A 19,787-nucleotide genomic window follows, 5' to 3' on the forward strand; every position below is an offset into this window, starting at 1 on the left:
AACTCTAAGACATCTTTTTACTTCAAACTCAAAATCTCAGTCCTTACATCAGTCCATAGTTCTAGGTTGCCTTTAATCCAATTTAAGAAATTTTAAATTTCATTTTTCAATCTTATTCTAGCTTTCCTCTTTTGCCAAGTAGGTTTCCATAACAGGGCTTCCCTTCCAAATAATAGGTCTCTTTTTGTTGCTTGTAGTGTCACTTGATTCGATACCGACCATCTTGATCTCTGATTTAATCCTCTATTTCTCTTGTCCATAAAGCCCCGTTGCTTCAGAAGTCCAAAGTTCAGTCTTTGCTTTTCCTGGTCTTGCTTGTAAGGCAAAATAAGATTTTCCTTATCCTCAGTTAAAACCTCTTCTTGTATAATCTGTTTTGTAGAGTAGTCAAGTGTAGTCTGGGAGTCAGTCTTAAAGTAGAGATTCTGGCTCTTAGTTCTGTAGTAGCCTCTTTTATTGTAGTACATATTTCTTCTTTAGCCTCCTAGATCTTTTCCAGTATAAGTTTACAGTTTACGTGTGATTGGGGCTTCTCCATTTTAGCAATGAAGAAGAGTCCTTTTCCTTTTTAGTGAAGGTTACAGTTGAACATTATCCACCCCCACAGATCACACATCTAGCTGACAATTTTGTCATCCCTAAAGTGGGGGAGAGAACTAAAGGTCAGCTATACTTAAATCTTACTAATAGAGAAGAAATGGCTAAGGAAGTGAAAGTTGTAGGAACTTTGTGGAAGAGTGACCATATCATACTAGAACTCATCATAGTAACAACAACAACAACAACAATAATAATAATAATAATAATAATAATAATAAAAGTTGGAAGGGACCTTGGAGGTCATCTAGTCCAACCCTCTGCTCAGGCAGGAAACCCTATACCATTTCAGACAAATGGCTGTCCAGTCTCTTCTTAAAAACTTCCAGTGTTGGAGCATTCACCGCTTCTGGGGGCAGGTAGTTCCACTGATTAATTGTTCTAACTGTCAGGAAATTTCTCCTTAGTTCTAGGTTAGTTCTCTAGTTTATTAGTTTTCATCCATTGCTTCTTGTCTTGCCTTCATGGGCTTTGAGGAATAGCTTGATTCCTTCTTCTTTGTGGCAACTCCTGAGATACTGGAACACTGCTATCATGTCATCCCTTGCCCTTCTCATCACTAAACTAGATATACCCAATTCCAGCAACTGTTCCTTATATGTTTTAGCCTCCAGTCCCCCAAAAAAGAGTCTCAACATCTTTTTTACATCATGGTGACCAAAACTGGATGCTGTATTCCAAGTGTGGCCTTACCAAGGCATTATAAAGTGGTATTAACACTTCACGTGATCTTGATTCTGTCTCTCTATTAACGCAGCCTAGCACTCTGTTGGCTTTTTTGGCAGCTGAAACACACTGCTGGCTAATATTTAAGTGATTGTCCACTAGGACTGCGAGATCCCTGTCACAATTACTATTACTGAGCAAGGTACCACCTACACTATACCTGTGCATTTGGTTTTTCTTGCCTAAATGTAGAACCTTACTTTTTTCACCACTGAATTTCATTTTGTTAGATAGTGCCCAAATGTTCAAGTCTGTCAAGATCCTTCTGTATCTTAAGCCTATCTTCTGCAGTGTTGGCTATTCCTGCCAGCTTGATGTCGTCTGCAAATTTCATGAGTTCCCCATCTATCCCCTCCTCCAAATCACTGATGAAGATGTTGAAGAGCACTGAGCCCAGAACAGTCTCCTGGGGCACCCAACTACACACTTCCCTCCATGTAGATGCAATTCCATTGAGGACCATATGCTGAGTATGGCTGGTCAGCCAGCTACGAATCCATGTGGTGGTGATGCAGTCTAACCCACATTTTTCTATCTTATCAAGTAGTAGGTTGTGGTCTACTTTATCAAATGCCTTACTGAAGTCCAAGTAAATTATATCCACAGCATTTGTCTGATCCACTAATTTTGTCACCTGATCAAAGAATGCAATAAGATTTGCCTGACATGATCTGTTTTTGACAAACCCATGTTGGCTTTTGGTAATGACTTTGCTTGTCTCTAGGTGTTCGCTGATTCGTTGCTTGATTATCTTTTCCAGAATCTTCCCAGGTATTGAGGTCAGGCTAATAGGTCTGTAGTTTTCTGGATCCATTTTGTTTTTGAAGATGGGAACTACATCAGCTTTTTTCCAGTCCTCTGGTAGTTCCCCAGGTGCTCCAGGATCTTTGAAAAATATAGTTCAGTGGTTCTGTGATCACATCTGCCAGTTCCTTCAGAACCTTGGGGTGTAGTCCATCTGGTCTGGTGATTTGAACTCGTCTAGGGTGGACAGGTGCTAACTTACCATTTTCTCGCCTGTATTAACTTGTGTTTCTGTTTTATGTTTTTGATAGTTTGGACTGTTTTTTCCTTTGTGTAAAGACGGATGCAATGTATAGTATATATTAATTTCTAATAATTGGCTTTTGTTTATTACATAATTTTAGTTTCCTTTCCATTGATGTACCATTGATACATTTATCCATTGCAGTCATTGCCACTAGGAAAAAGACTTCAAATTTTTATCCCACATTGGCACATTCATACAGACAAATGAACAGAAAGAATAAGGGAGAATCACTTACATATAATGTGTAGGAAACACCCCTTCAAAATACCAGCATTGCTTTTTGGCTTCTGAATCCTGAAAAGAAAGAAAAAATATAGCATTGTTCATCAGATGCCAGCATGAATCATTATAAACATAAAATATATTACAATTTCAATTATATTCTAGGCAGATTTTTCCAATGTGACACCATCTAAATGTGAGCGAAGTATAATTTCCAGAAATTCTTACATTTTGCATGTGGAGTAGAATAAAAATAATTTTAAATAAATCCTAGGATAATAAAAATTACTAGTTTGAAAAAGAATTAAGTGTTCCCTCTGAACCACTGATTTTCTTCGACAATTTTCTTCAGGGCTCTTGCCATTAAAAAGGAAAGAAAGAATTGGCAAGAATCTTTTGTCACTACATCTGCTTTGCCCCCAGGAATCCTAGACAAATTATAACCTTTTCTCTTATCACAAACTGTAAGCATCTGCAAACATTTGCAATGAAATTCTCCACCTTTATTTGAAGGAAAGCTTCCTACTGTGCCAAGTTAGGTTTACCTGCTAGTACGTTGTTTCTGATCAAAACATTAATCTTGAAGTAAATCTGACTGAACCAACTACAGAATTTCTGAAAGTCAAATTTCATCAGACCTCCATCACCTACATAGTTGGCCAACTTAGTTGCAGGCATTAGGGAAAGAATTAGTCCAGTAGAAAGGAGTATGACTCTTCTCTTACTTGAGTACCTTTTTTATTTTTTTGGACATCATTTCTTCCAGTTTTACATAAAAAACTTTTCCAGGAATACTAGACAAGAACTCCCAGCCAGCAAGACCTTTGTAAATTGTTATCTACCGTAAATGCCAGCGTATAAGACGACTTCCGCGAGCGCTGAAATCGGCGCCAAAGACGGGGATTGTCTTATACGCCGAGTCGTCTTATACCCCGGAAATACTGGTAGTTTCCGGCGTATAAGACGACATTCTAGGAATGCGGCCCGGCTATAAAGATGGGGGTCGTCTTATACGCCGGGTCGCCTAATACGGCGGCATATACGGTAACATATCTGAAGGGCCTTAGATTGAGGAAGGGCTAGATTTAAAACAGATGGAATGCTTCCCTTATTCACTGCTGCTTTGAACAGATTCAGAACTTTTTCTATCCTGAATTACTCTACCCAGTATTTCTATGGCAACATCTTCAACTGTATGGTACTGGGATGTCATGTTCTTGTTCAAAATAAGACTTTTTTTTAGTTTGCTCGTTCTGTTGATGTTTGTCTCCTTTCCACACTATGTAAATAGAAACATGCTACATGTTGCACTGTAAAATGGAAGCTATCATTGCAAGTTTGAACAGATTTAATTCTCAACTGGATATCACACTGAACAGTTATTCTAGAACAGGGCTTTTCAACCTTTCCACAGACTGTACCACCTTTAGGACATGACAATATTCAAGTACGACCAGTGGCCTAGCAAGATGTCAAAAACTTAATGACCCCCCAAAAAAATCCACAGGAAAAAAGTGTACCCACTTACCACACTTTTTTATTTTTTTATTTTTTAAAACAAAACATAACACACATATACACACAGTGTATACTCCTCCTTTTTTTTTAAACAGCAATTTTGTAACGGTAATCTTCTATTATTTACATTTTCCCCTCTTATTCTTCTTTAGATATATTTGTTCTTGTTGTCCTGTTGTTTCTTGTTTACATTTTTCTTCTTTCATATTATATCTCATACTAAAAATAATACATATTATTATTATACATTATTATACACACATTTTCCACTTTTGACCTTTCCACATTTATTCTCCTTTATTATTTCTAGTCTCCAACCAATCATACCACTTATTCCATATTAGATAGTACTCTGTATCTTCCTTTTCTTTTATCTCTTTCGTTAATTTGTCCATCTCAGCACAGTCCAGAATTTTTCTTATCACTTCTTCTTCTAATGGTATATTATCATTTTTCCAGAACTGTGCGTATACTATTCTTACTGCCGTTATTATACAGTATGTAGAATTAAGAACCGTATTTCTTTACTATATTTTCTGTTTAAAATACCCAGCAGCAAGATCTCTGGTTTCCAGTCTACAGGTTGGTCTATTATTTCTTTCATCCATCTTCTTATTTTTTCGCAATTGGGCATGTCCACCATAAATGATAATATGTTCCATGTACTTTTTTACATTTCCAACATGTTGGTGAATTGTTCTGGAACATCTCAGCAAGCTTTGCTGGTGGAAGATGCCATCTGTAAAACATCTTCAATTGGTTTTCCTTGAATGCCGCTGACATAGTCAATTTTATGTTTATTTCCCATATTTTTTCCCATTTCTCCAATTCTATATTATATCCGAAATTTTTTGCCCATCTAATCATTGTGTCTCTGACAATCTCGTCTTCTATTTTATATCTCAATAGGTATTTGTATAAACTGCTAATTAATTTTATTTCTGTTCCATGTATAATTTTATCCAATTTTTGCGGCTCTTTTTGTATTTCATATAATTTTTTGTCCTCTGTATATTTAGACTGAATTTGTATAAATGTCCAGCAGTCAATCTCTCTGCCTATATCTTGTTCCAATTCTTGTTTTGTTTTCAGATTTCCCTGTTCATTTACTAATTCCTTGTATCTAATTATCTTATTTATATCCAGTAAGTTTGGGTGTTTCAGAGCTTCTGTTGGGGATAACCACATTGGAATTGTTATATAATGTTTTTGTTTTATTTTTTCCCCAAGTCTGTAGCAATGCATTCCTAACTATGTGTCTTTGAAAGTATCTGTGTATTTTATAGTTTTCGTCCCATAGGAATGCATGCCACCCCATTTGCAAATCATGTCCTTCTATTGTTAAAACTCTGGTATTTTTCAGTTCCATCCATTCTTTTAGCCAAATTAGGCTCGATGCTTGGTAATATATTTCCCACTCTGGTAACGCCAGTCCCCCTTTATCTTTCATACCTTGCAAGAGTTTTAATTTAATCCTGGGTTTTTTTCCTTTGCCATATAAATTTAGTGACCAATTTATTTAATTCTTGAAAAAATGTTTTCCCTAGTTTTATTGGAATAACTTGGAACAGAAATAATATTTTTGGCAATATATTCATTTTGACTGTAGCGGTCCTCCCTAAAAATGAAATTTGTAGATTTGTCCAATTTTCTAATTCTTTTTTAATCTGGTGTAATATTTTATCATAATTATCCTCCTTAATCAAGGAACACTTCACTGTAAGCCAGATCCCTAAATATTTTATTTTCTTAGTTACACTTATCTTTGTTTTATCTTCCAGTTCACTTTCCTGTGCCCTTGTAAGATTTTTGGTTATTAATTTGGATTTATTCTTATTGATCTTAAGTCTGGTTACCTCACCGAATTCTTCTATTTTTTTAATCAATTTAAGGCCGGTTTCTAATGGATCTTCCAAAATGAATACCAAATCATCAGCGAAGGCTTGGACCTTATATTCTTCCTTCTTAATTTTTAAATCCTTTATTTCTTGGTCCTCTCTGATTTTTGTCAGAAGTATTTCTAATGATAAAATAAACAGAAGAGGGGGATAGTGGACATCCTTGTCTTACTCCTTTGGTTATATCATTTTTTTTATGTCATTTCATCATTTATAATTACCCTAGCTGTTTGTTTAGTATATATTTTCTCAACCATCTTTCCAAATTTTGTCCCAAAATCCGTATAGTGCAATTGTGTTATAATAAACTTCCAATTCAGATTATCAAATGCCTTCTGGGCATCAAGAAAAACCAGTGTAGCATGTCTTTCAGGATGGACTTCATAAAATTCTAAAGCAGTGATGGCGAACCTTTTAGAGACTGAGTGCCCAAACTGCAATCCAAAACCCACTTATGCATCGTCAAGTGCCAGGTGGGTGTGGTCCATTGGGTAGGCGTGGCCCATTGGGTGGGCATGGCTATGATAGTAACGGCAGACTGGGTGGGACTAAAAAGTTCAACCAATAAATTCCAGCTTTGCAAGATTTTTTTTCCCCACAAAAAGTTGAAATTGACTGATTGAACCTTTTTTTTTTTTTTGCACATGGTGGTGGAGACCTAAAACAAAAAGGTTTTGTAAAACCCAGCTGAAGGCCTAGGACTGGGGCGATAGCGCGCGTGCCCACAGAGAGGGCTCTGAGTGCCGCCTCTGGCACCCATGCCATAGGTTCGCCACCACTGTTCTAAAGTGTTCATTATTATCCTAATATTATTTTTTATCTGTCATCCTGGTAGAAATCCATTTTGATCTGGGTAGATGTAGTTATTCAAAAATGTTTTAATCCTTTCTGCTATTATTGTTGCAAATGTCTTGTAATCTGTATTCAGTAAAGAAATCAGCCTATAATTTTGAATTTGTTGCAGGTCTGAGTCTTCCTTAGGGATGAGGGTGATGAGTGCTTCAGTCCAAGTTGTCAGTATCTTCGCCTCCTCCAGCACATCTTTATAAATCTCCAACATTATCCATTGTAGTGACTCTTGTGTATTTTTATAAAACTCAACTGGAATTCCTGGGCCTGGTGATTTATTGTTTTTTTGTTTTTTCAATTCTGTTTCTAGTTCTATTGCGGTTATTGGTCTATTCAACATTTCCTTGTGTTCTTCAGTGATTTTGCTCATTTTTGCTGCCTTTATATATTGTTTGACTTTATCATCTGCTATATCTTCCTGGTGGTATAGCTTTGAAAAGAAATGTTGTATTGTATTTTTTTCTTCCCGTCTATATTGTACTGTTCCACTTTCATCTTGTAGTTGATGTATTGTTCTTTTGCCTTTTTCTTTTTTTAATTTATAGGCCAACTATCGACCAGTTTTATTCACATTTTCAAAGTAATTTTGTTTCGCCATCCTAATTTTCTGTGCCATTTATTTTTGTGTTGTCAGGTTAATCTTATGTTTTTTAATAGTTCATTTTTCTTTTATCTTTTTATTTTGTGGATCCTTCTGTAGGTCACCTTCTATTTTTTAAGTTCTTCTTGTAATTTTCCTTGTTGAAGTCTCCTATCTTTATTTTTCTTAAAATTGTATGCAATTGTCAATCCCCGAATGTAAGCTTTTGTAGTATCTCACAAATTTTGTGTTGATGTCTCTTCCTTATTTACCTGAAAAAATAATGTCAACTCCTTTTCTAGCATCTGTAGATATTGTTTATCTTTACACAGTCTTTGATTCATTGACCATCTTTTTCTCTGTACTATCACTCTTATTTGAATAATCACCTTTCTCTATATTTCTTTACTATGCTATAATTACTTTCTCGCTTCTATTTAATTCAATTACTCAATTATGCTTATTTCTATTCATTAATACAATTCATTTGCTTTATTCCTTTTAATACATTGCCTGACGCCCCTTTTCTACTTGTCACTTAGTCACTGCTTGTATTCAGGTGCTACAAGATTGCATCAGACTTTTTTCTCTCTGTCTCAATTTAAAGTATCCACAGATCCACCAAATGTCACCTCTTATTTCTTCTTCTATATATCCAATATTTTCAAAACATCCATTCATCACTTTACCCAGATATATGTCAGTTAAAGTCCAAATTTCAATGCTATTTGCTCTTCAAAAATAAGTTCCAGTAATTAGTATTAAATTTCTCCGTTGTCTCACTTCAACTTTTAATCCTTATGTTAATTTTTTCAAAGTCTCTTAATCACCCTTTGTTACCTCCAGCGGTTCTTTCTCCAGTCCTTTCTTGCAGCTCTTAAATTCCGGTCTTTCACATTTTATAAACTTTACTGTGGGCTCTCTGCTTCTTCTCACTGCTCTCGTTCTGCTCTATTGCTCCCTTCTCCGCTCTATTCCTTTTCAGTTGCCGCTGTGTCTCTCTCCTTATTGCTTTGCTTTTTCCACGCCATCTCTCCGCCAAATATTCCTCACCTCCTTCAGGGGTTTTCCTCGTCTCCCATACGAAACTGTCAGTTCTACTTTTTGCTTCCCTCTCAGACTGCCGCCATCGCTCCAGGCCAGCCTTAGAGACCGGCTTCTTCTCCGCCAATTTTAAAAGTGCTGCTCCTGTCTGCTCGGGTGCTTTCCACCCACCTTCTCTGAAGCTTCCTTTTTAATTTACCAATCTCTCTGCAATCAGTAAAGCCCTTGCCGGGGTCTTAGCGAAGATTTTTCAGGATTTAGGAACAGAGGTCTGTTCCTTCACCTGCTCCACGATGACGTCACAGCCGTAAGTCAACTTACCACACTTTTAATGGGAAACTTGTGCCTGCCTCCCTGCCATTAACCTTCCACTCTTCCCCCCACAAAGGGCCACCAAAAGCCACATTAAATGGAACCCCTCTGTCTCCCAAACAAAAAAAGATTTTCCTATCCCTCCTCAGCCTGATATCTAGGAACAAGGAAGCCCTCCTATTTGAAGCTTTCTAAACTTCTTTCATCCAGATTTGGAAAATAAACTGTGGCTGCCTTAATATTTACCCCAAACTAACCTGAATACCAGAAATGTGGTTTTACAGCTGATCAGAGTGGAGCGGGAAGGGGGGAGGAAAAGGAGGAAAAGGAGGAGATGAGGGAGAAGAAGAAAAAGAGGAAGGAGAGGAGAAAAAAAGAGGAAGAGGAGGAAGAAAAAAAGGAGAAACAAGAGAGGAGGGGGGAGGGGAGGAGGAGAAAGAAGAAGAGGAGAAGAAAGAGGAAAAGGAGAAAAAAGGAAGGAGGAAGAAACAGAGGAGAAATAGGAGAAGGAGTAGGGAAGGAGGAGGAGGAGAAGTAAAGTTTCTTTGAAATTACTGATCTGAATACTTGGCATTTCAATTAACCCATCTTGGCTTTTTTTAGCAAGCTAATCAGGGTCAGTGTTGGTCAATGGTTGGATAGGGAACCACTTGGAGATCTCCAACCTGTAGGCTGGATCAGGAAGTAGAAAAAAAAAGGGAAGGAAAGGAAAGTTGCATTTAACACTTACTTGATTGTGGGGTCATAAGAAGGTGACAGATCTATCCTGCATTTTTTCCCTGGATATGATTATGAATGTGCACAAGAAAATTCAGAGGATATTGAAGCACTAACATTGCCATTACTGAGTGGCTCTCAAGTAAAGTAAGATATTCCTTGGATAGCATTGGTATATAGTTCTAAAAAGCAATGAAGTTTAAATACAATCAAGTGTTAGAGATGACTATTGGTTGTTTTTATAATTAATAGAATAGGATGGAATGTACTACCATGTAATATAATGACAGAGTTAATTTGTGGGGCCTATCTCCTCAATAAATGTAAATAGAGAATAATTATTAACTATACTGAATATTAATTAAAGATAAAAATAGTTAAATGTCATATTTTTTATCTATTTTGGGTTTCACTGTAGCAGAACATTGAGTGACAAAATATATCTTAGTCAGAATCACCTTTCAGGCTCTATAGACAGCAATTACATATTCATCAATCACATTTTAAAAAAAAACTTTGAGACTGGGATGTTGAATTCTGCTTGACACTGCAATAATGGTTAAAAGTTTCTGGGAGGCTGAGCACTCTAATCCTGGGCGGCTGTCCAGCTCACTTGCTTGCACTTCGCCAGAAAACATGCTGCTTGCTAATTTAGCAGAAGCGCCAGGATCAGCACTGGGCTAAGATGATCCGCATTTCTGGGAGGCTCTGTAGAAGCACAGATCAGCTGTAGCTGCTCTCCTGGGCCCCTGCCCAGCTCATTCACTCGCTAACTCAACCTTTGCCTGAAAACACGTACTTGATAAACACGCCACTCGCTTGCTTGCTCTTCCCCCAAAAACACGCTGTTTGCTCACTCACCCTTCCTCCGAAAACAGGCCGCTTGCTCTGTCTCTCCTCACTGCTTCAGTAAGAAAAGCCTCTTCTCAGTCTGCCTCTTTTATACCTTCTCTTCTCTCCGCCCTCCTCCTCCTTTTCTCTTCCAGGTGAACCGGAAGCTCCAATTGCCATGTCACCACATGCGCAGATCCTGGGGATTCTGCCAAGCTCTGCAGCTTCTGATCTTCTCCAGGTCTGTGCAGCTCCAGTTTAACTGGTTCCCTCCCCCACTACAATTAGCTAGGGCTCACGTACCACCAGCCAGGTGTTAAAGTACCACTGGTAGTACACGTACCACTGATTGAAAAGCCCTGCTCTAGAACAGGGGTCGGCAACCTTAAACACTCAAAGAGCCACTCTGACCAGCTCTGACCAGTGAATGGCACAGTCAGCCCCCTTGGATGACTCCCAAAGCTGCTCAGCTGGGCTCCCTTCAGAGCAAAGACCCAGAGCTGAGCAGAATCAGGAAGAGACACCCTGGGGTCTTACAGAAGACCCAATTCCATGCCCAGCTGATCTGGGGACCCCACCGCAGCCCCCTGCAAGATACTTGGGGGAGCCCAGCAACGGGCTATAGGGGTAGTCAGGCTCCCAGGACCCTGTGCCCCATGGAGAGGACCCCCAAACATGCGTCAATCCTTCCAAGCAGCCCTTCTTCCCTCCGGCTCTGGGGCTCCTACAGCACCTGGCTTCCTCCCTCCTCAGCCCCAAGCCAGTCCCCCCAGGAAGCCGTGGGACCCCAGCAGGTATGGGGCTGGGCTGGGGAGGGGTCATCGTGCTCCAATTGGGTCCCCCCTCTTTTCAGAAATAGTGCCCAAAAGGAAAGAAAGGATGAAGCAAGCTTCCCCCGCAGGGAATCCAGTGCTCGTTGCCTTCCTCCCTTTCCAGGGCAGGAGTCTCCCAGCGGATCCACCGGGCTGACAAGAGGTCCCTTGAAAGAGCAGCTGCTGCCTCCTCCCCTCCCATCTTCTGGTAGGCTTCAGAGAAAGTGCGGGACTTTGGGGGCAACTCCGAAGAGAGCCCGACCCTAAATGGGGCAGACTCTTTTCCTGGGGCCGCAGCTTGCGGAAAGGCTGTCCTGATCAGCAGAGGCTTTAGCGGACCACTCCCAGGGGAGATCCTGGGACTGCCCCGTGCAGCTCCCCAGCCATGTGCGCCTCAGACGGGACCAGCATGGGTAAGGGACTTCCTGGCTAAGCTTCTCCCAGGGGGCAGGGCACCCGGGCGCAGGGCCAATCAGGAGCCCCGCAAGGGGGCAAGTCTGCATGAGAGACAGAGAGAGAGAGAGAGGGGGTGGGAGGGAGGGAGGGAGGGAGAGAGAGAGAGGGGGGAGAAGGGAAGCGCAAGTGCCTCTCTCTGTCTCTGCAAATGGCAGAGGAGGACTGGGAGCCACAGGAGCCAACTCGTGCAAATGCAGAGTTACATATACAGTATGAGCATTTTTAATTATAATTATTATGATTTTATTCACTTATAGCATCAAATACAAAAATACAAAAGCAAATAATAGGGAACAAAGGTAGAGGAAAGGGAAAAAGAGAGGTGTAGAAAGGGGGGGGGAGGTGTTGACTTCCAACTCCCTCTATTGCAGTAAAATAAGGCATTAACATTGAATCTCAACTTTTTACATTTCTATAATAGTATGAACTAGCCATCTCTATATCAACAAATCAATCTAATCAGTAAAATCATAGTATCATTTTTCTCCACCTCAAGCCCAAAGTTCAGAAGCAGTCTCCAAGTAGAAACAAAAGTACTTATATTCTTTTATCAAAACAGTCAATTTAGCCATCTCTGCTAATTCCATCAACTTTAGTAGCTATTTGTCCATGGTGGGAATCGAAACCCTAACCCTTCCATTTTTGTCTTGCTGCCATCATACATTTATAAAATTAGAGTTCCGATTTTTTTTCGGAAGTCTTTTTCCATTAGACCCAGAAGGAAAGTTTCTGGTTTAATCTTTATATTCACTTTAAGAATTTTCTGCATTAAGATATGAATCCTACTCCAATATTTCTTTGCTTTATCACATATCTACCATAAATGATAAAAAGTCCCTTCTTTATATTTACATTTCCAACATTTATTTGAGATTCCTCTATACATTCTAGATAACTTATCTGGTGTTAAATAGCAACAATACATTATCTTATTAAAGTTTTCTTTTAAATTGTGAATTTTAAGCCTTTCGTCCCTATATTCTCCCATTATTCAAGCATCACATTATACCCAAAGTTCCTTGCCCACTGAATCATACAGTGTTTTACATCTTCACATTCCAAATTCAATTTTAATAATATTTTATAGACCTTGGCAATAATATGGTCCTCACTACCACACAGTAAAATTTCCAATTCATTTTTAACAAAATGAGACCCATGAATTTTTTAATATAGTTTATATCTTTCTTTCAGTTGTAAGTATGTAAACCAATGGCAGACATGCCCTTCTGATTCTAGCTCTTCCTTAGATTTGAGGGTCACCAAAATTAAAAGATATTATTTTACCATACATCCACCAGTCCAGCTTCACCACCATTTCTTTTCTAAAAAAGGCTTCCTGGGGAGACACCCAAAGAGGCATTTTTGTAGAAAACCTTCTTTTATATTTATTCTAAACTCTTAATATGGCACATCTAATAAAATGATTGTTAAAGTCAACATTTACTTTAACTTTATCATTCCATAAATAACCGTGCCATCCAAACCTTAATTCATGACCTTCCAGATCAAGTAGCCTCTTGTTCTGGAGGTTCACCCACTCTTTTAGCCAGACCAAACAACATGCATCAAAATATAATTTCAAATCTGTTAAACCCAAACTCCCTCTTTCCTTGGCACTTTGCAATAACTTGTATTTAATTATTGATTCTTTCTTTGCCATATAGACTTGGAAATATCTCTCTGCCATTGTTTAAATGGAGTATCCGTTGCAAGTACTGGTATTGTCTGAAACAGAAACAGCATATTTGGTAAAACATTGATCTTAATTATAGAAATTCAACCCAGTAGTGATAAATGTAATTTATTCCATCTTTATAGATCCTTTTTAATGTCATTCCAAAGAGGTACATAATAATTTTGAAACATTTTTTGTGTTTATGTTTGTCAACATAACCCCCAAATTTTTCACCTTTTTCTCAACCTTAAAACCAGACTTTTCAATCAATATATCACAATCCTGAGAAGACATATTCTTAATGAATATGTTGTTTTCTGTTTGTTTATTTTAAAACCAGCTAGAGCCCCAAACTCATTTAATTTTATTTTTTGGGTCTTGCAGGAATATAACCAAATCATCAGCAAATGCCTTGTATTTATAAACTTCTTTCTTGATACTTATACCCATTATTCTCTAAATGATTTCAATGTTCTAAAACAGACATGTCAATCACAAGGCCCGGGGGCCGGATGCAGCCCGCGAAGTGGTTTCATGTGGCCTGCGAAGCCATCCTGGAAACAGTGAGGGAACGGCCCCCTCTGTCTTGGCTCTGCCCAGGCTGACTGAGAGCCAATGTACAATTTTGTGGTGGCCATCTATGCTGAAAAGCATTCAGTCTTAGCTCCACAAGGCTGTCTGGAACCAGCAAGGAATCAGCCCTGCTGCGTGGGCCCCGCTCCCTGGGTGCATGCTGGGGAGGTGTCACCCTTTGTGAGGAATGAAGAAATGCACCATCGCCTGGAAGTGGCCAGCAAATGGCCCTCGCCTACTTCACATATCCGGCTTGATGGGCTCCAGGGAAGGGGTTTAGGCAGGCAACGGGGCACTCTCCTCACAGCGCCAAGAGGCTGAACTGGGTGGCATGAATCTGATGAGAAGTGCAATGCTGCCTAGCCCACAGCCTGCCCAATTTCTCACCGCCCGGCTCAACCTCTCAGCACTGTGAGGAGAGCACCTCACTGCCTGCCGAAACCGAGCAGGCTGGAAGCTGGGCGGCATTGTGCAAGTAATGTTGACTCTCACACTGCTCATGGCATCCCCTCTCCCAGAGCCCAGGCAGGCAGCCCAAGCCAGATATGTGAAGTAGGTGAGGGCCATGTGCTGGCCACTTCCAGGCGATGGTGCATTTCTTCATTCCTCACGAAGGGATTTTTTCTCCCTCCCTCATTTCAAATATTTTCCCACCACTTAGGAAGGAAGGAAAGAAGGAAAGAAGGAGAGGGAGGGTCTGAGGGAAATCCTCCTTAGTCCTGCCCTGCTGCCCTTTCACCATCCCCTTGCCTCCTTCTCCTGGCCTATCCTGGGGGTCTCCATCCTATTGCTAAGGAAGCTTTGGATACAAAGCCGGGTCTCCCCCCCCCCATGGAGAGGGAGTGGGCCTCCCTCTGACTTTGCTCTCATACCCATCATGAGCAACCTGGCTAAGAAGAGAAAGCACAGCAGCAGCAGCTTTGAGGAGGAGGTAACTGCAGCTGGGCGCCCCCTTGGGGAAGTGCAGCTGGGCTTGGTGCTGCAGGTGCTCAAGGGCCAGGCTGGGCATTTGACCTCTGTTGCCCAGGGCTCTGGGCAGCCCGTACCACCATCCAGCCCCCCCCCCGCATGGTCTGAGAGGAACAGTGAGGCTCCTACAGTGGATCATGCCTTGGCACTTGCCCTGGTCCCACCTCCTTTTGCCAGAGACCCTCAGATCTGTCCTACTCTTGCCCAGGCCCCCACAGGCCCCCTTGATGCGAAAGATATAGAACTGGCCATGTCCATCCAGTTGGGCACAACCACTTCATCCATGCCCACCCAGTAGGCCACACCCACCCTGACCACCACCCCCACACCCCACCCCCAGGGCAACTGCAGTTCTGATGCGGCCCTCAATGAAATTGAGTTTGACACCCCTGTTCTAAAACATGCTCTTGCAATACACTTAGAAACTGAATCCAAGTTTGGGTTTAGAACAATAAAATGTTTCGTTGAGTAATATCAAATATCACTGTTAATATTGCTATTATAATTGTTCAGATATTTTACTTTTTAAATCATACTGAATACTCACTTGCAGTAGAAAGATAGTGTACGGTTTGTGTAAGTTAACAAAACTGGTCACCTCACTTAATTAAGTATGTAACCTTAACTATATCTTAGAAATTCTGTTTAAGCACAGAACCATAAGGCTTTCTACATTTAACAAATACATCAAACTAATCAATTACTTTAGCAAGTAATGATAGCCTACTTTAATTTAATGAATAAAAATCTGTATTCTCTTTTCTAAAACTTTCAAATTTATTTGGAATGATCCTTATGCACACTTTTTGTGAAATGAGAAAAAATTATTATTTTCTTCTCAAACAAATTAGAAAACCCAGAGATTGTGGAAAGAAGACAAAATTATCTGTGAAATTAATGTTCAGAGAAATCAATCATTCATGTGGCATTGTAATATAAATAGATAGTGTGTGTGGTGACAACAGAATTCTAACAAATTCAATCAGTATTTCTTAGTCTCCTTCACTGTTCAGATGGCTAATATCAATTATTGTGTTTTAGTAGGAATTAATGTAGATTAATAGGAATTAATGTTGGATAAGATTTTAATAGAATATATTGCAAAGTTTGGGTCTATTAACTTTTTCAGAAAGGAGCACTATCAATTTGAGTTGCAAAAGATGAACACTGACATTAATTGATAGATGGCAAATATATTTCTGTCATAGAGCAACTGTATTATAACTAGCACAATGCCTTTTCACTCTTCCAGAATAAAGAAGAATTTGTATTTACCAGATAAACTAAAAGGTAATGCCTTCTGAATAGGCAATAATTTAAAAAAAGGCAGATATTTCAAAATGAAGGGAAGGGGACGGTGCTCATCTCTGTTTTTTAGTCGAGGGAGCCAGTGTTGTCCGAAGATATTTTCTATGGTTATGTAGCCAGCATGACTATATGCTAAAGTGCATGGAACGCTGTTATCTTCCCACCAAAGTGCTATCTATTTATCTACTTGCATTAGCATGCTTTTAAATTGCTAGATGGGCAGGAGCTGGGGCAAGTAATGGGAGCTCACCCCCTTGTGTGACACTTGCATCTCAAATCCAGCATCTTTAAGCACTGAGCCATTGCACCTCCCTAAAATTATTGTATTTTGTTTTTAATAAGCCATGGTGGTGCAGTGGTTAGAATGCAGTACTGCAGGCTACTTTTGCTGCCTGCAGTCGATTCTTACCAGCTCAAGGTTGGCTCAGCCTTCCATCTTTCTGAGGTTGGTAAAATGAGGAACCAAATTGTTGGGGACAATATGCTCACTCTGCAAACCACTTAGAGAGGGCTGTAAAGCACTGTGAAGTGGTATGTAAGTGCTATTGCTATTTGTCACAATAAGACATCACATTGCCTATTTTCTTAGTCTGCCATATTTAATCTGCCAATCTCTCATTCAATTTGGTGACTGATCTATATGCAAACATTAAACACAATCTCTCCCTACCAAGGATAGATTTGAGTTAAAATAATCCTAATTGATTCTCACATGAAATAATTCTAAATAACTGATTTTTTTTTACATTTGGTAGAATGGTGCTATGTACAGATGGTGTTATATAGAAAATTCTCCAACTTATTTATCAGAGCCATCTCAAAATTGATGATGAGAATGACGATGACGATGATGATGAGGAGGATGGATATTCAAAATAGTTCACCTAATACAGGTGTATCAAATTGCCAACCCAAGGGCCGGATGCCTCATGGCAAAACCACAACACATCACGTGACCTTGCGAGTTTGACACCCCTGACCTAGTACAATGCCTAAATAATTTAAGTATAGATGTGGGGACTCCAAAAGGTATAAAAATGTATGCATGTGCAGACATATATACCAATATTCCTAACAATGTTCTATAACCACAGCTTGAAATCTAACCTTTAGAGTTTGTAATCTATTTTAATAAAGAATGTAAATAATTGTTCTTTTAGGTTCAAGAATATATCCACTGATTTTAATTAAGCTTTAACCAATCTAAGGCCCTCACTAGGGGGATTATGTCATTAATAATTGTGGGACCCAAATCTATTAGTTAACTGCTTTGTCTGCAAATAATGATTGACATACATTTACCTTCTTTAATACTAAAATAACAAGCATAGTTTATCAGTAGTAATTAAACCTTCACGTATCACTCTTTTTTTCTAGAAAATGTATATGGGGAAAATGAAGGAAACTGATTTGGAATGCACTGGCACATTTCCTCATATTTTCCCAATCTACCTGTTCAATGAAAAGCAAATGAGGAGCCTACATTAATGTGGGGAGAGAGGAGAGCAGAACATGGCTATCTACACTGTAATGTTATTTCTTTAATTTTCCTTAGGAATTACATAAGAAAATTACATATGTTTTATTTAGTTCAGTTCAGGATCTCTTTCATCAAGCCCACAGATCTTGCTCCTATCTACTCTAATAATTTCTCTTCTCATCTTTGTTCGACTGAGACAGCAAAAAGAAAGAAGGTATCGTGCTACATAATATTGTCCTATCTTCTTGCTCTTAGCACTGCATATCCTGCTTACATAAAGGGAATTCCTTTAATCCAATAACTAATAGTTAAAGGTGTTTTGAAGTTTCATTGATCTGTTATCACGGAATACAATAGAAGGCACGAATAGCAAGCAAGCAAGCATTTTATCAAGTTGCTTATAGATGCTATTATATTATATCAGCTTCCTGTGCACTTAGGAACAAACACTAATTAATTTAAGGTAAGAGCAACCTTGCCTTGACTACACATAATTATCTCTAACTTGCTTCTTTCTCTGGGAGTTGTGCAAAGACAGCAAATGCCCCAAGACAGCTTGTTTCTACTTCTCATATGGCGTGTGCTCAGCACTTAAGATCTTCTCTGCCAGAATTTTGTGGTCTGCACGTTATCTATTTCATAATGGCTTCTAGCAAGCTTTCTTCCTGGAAGATCCTCTAACTTCTCACTTGTTCAAGATAAACTAAATAGCTTTCAGTATTCTGTTGTTTGCTGATTTGGATTCTGCATATAATTAGTCTTACCCTACCCTTTACTTCTTTCAGACTCAGAAGGGGAATTCTTTCTTTTTGACTCAGAAAAGGAATTCTTTTTTCAAATAAATATCTTCTTATTCTGTTTTTCTGAAAGATTTATTTCAAAACTCAATGAAATCAAAAGTCCTTTTGCCACTTCACAATTCTATTAACAGCTTACAAGTGAAAAATAAAAATCTCATAGATGAAAGAAAGGATGATAGAAAAATAGATTATGATATCCTAATGTCAAGACTATAGATAAGAATCATGTTATTAAAAAAGGAGGAACCAAAATGATAAACCACATACAGTAGTCTTCAACTTAAAACCATTCATTTACTGACTGTTTGAAGTTACAATGGCACTGAAAAAAGTGACTTACAATTGTTTCTCACACTTATGTCTGTCACAGCATCCCCACAGTCACATGATCCAAATTGGGTGCTTGGCAACTGGCATATATTTATGATAGCTGTGGTCATTTGATCACCATTTGCAACCTTCCCAGCCACCTTCTAATAAGCAAAGTCAAGGCAGATTCACTTAACAACTGTATGGTTCATTTAACAACTATGACAAAAAGATCATAAAATTGAGTATGATTCACTTAACCTTGCTTAACAACAGAAATTCTGGTCTTAATTGTGGTCATAAGTTAAGGACTACCTGAATATCCAAATTTGATTTTAATTCTGGTAACCCTTCCAGATTTGATTTCTGCAAATTTAGTTCTGAAACTGCTTCAGAAGCCTACTCTTGCATCAATATGTACTAATACATGTTTTAGTACATATAGGGATTTGCATAAAAAAATACTACTGTACAGATACTGTACTGTACAATTTTTTAAATTTCTGGATTAGAGTGCAGAGAAGAGCAGCAAAGATGATCAGAGGGCTGGAGGCTAAAACATATGAAGAACAATTGCAGAAACTGGGTATGTCTAGTCCAGGGGTAGGCAACTTTGGCTCTTTTATGACTCGTGGACATCAACTCCCAGAATTCCTGAGCCAGCATGGCTCAGCTTGGAAACCTCTCCCTTTCCCCCTCATTCCTGGCTGGCTCAGGAATTCTGGGAGTTGAAGTCCACAAGTCATGAAAGAGGCAAGGTTGCCTACCCCTGGTCTAGTCTAATGAAAAGAAGGACTGGGGTGACTTGACAACAGTGTTACAATACCTAAGGGGCTGCCACAAAGAAGAGGGGGTCAAGCTATTCTTCAAAGCACCAGTGCTCTACTCCAAAGCTCAAAAAGCAATGAATGGAAACTAAGCAAGGAGAAAACCAATCTACAACTAAGGAGAAATTTCCTGACAGTGAGAACAATAAACCAGTAGAATCGCTTGCCTTTAGAAGTTGTAGATACTCCATCATTGGAGGCTTTTAAGAAGGGATTGGATAGATATTTGT

At 39.1% G+C, this 19,787-nt stretch overlaps 1 protein-coding gene across 2 annotated transcripts in view; it reads right to left on the reverse strand.

Moving 5' to 3' along the window:
• Positions 1-19,787, reverse strand: part of VOPP1 (VOPP1 WW domain binding protein) — a 60,140-nt gene that overhangs the window by 22,002 nt on the left and 18,351 nt on the right. For both annotated transcript variants that reach the window (XM_039336682.1, XM_039336681.1), the window contains one exon: positions 2,610-2,668. In XM_039336682.1, coding sequence (XP_039192616.1) covers positions 2,610-2,668 — 59 coding nt within the window. The remainder of the gene's footprint in view (positions 1-2,609; positions 2,669-19,787) is intronic.

The sequence above is a fragment of the Crotalus tigris genome, unplaced genomic scaffold (assembly GCF_016545835.1).
Source record: "Crotalus tigris isolate CLP2741 ecotype Arizona unplaced genomic scaffold, ASM1654583v1 scf7180000017666.379230911805:20528666, whole genome shotgun sequence".
Classification (NCBI taxonomy): Eukaryota; Metazoa; Chordata; class Lepidosauria; order Squamata; family Viperidae; genus Crotalus; species Crotalus tigris.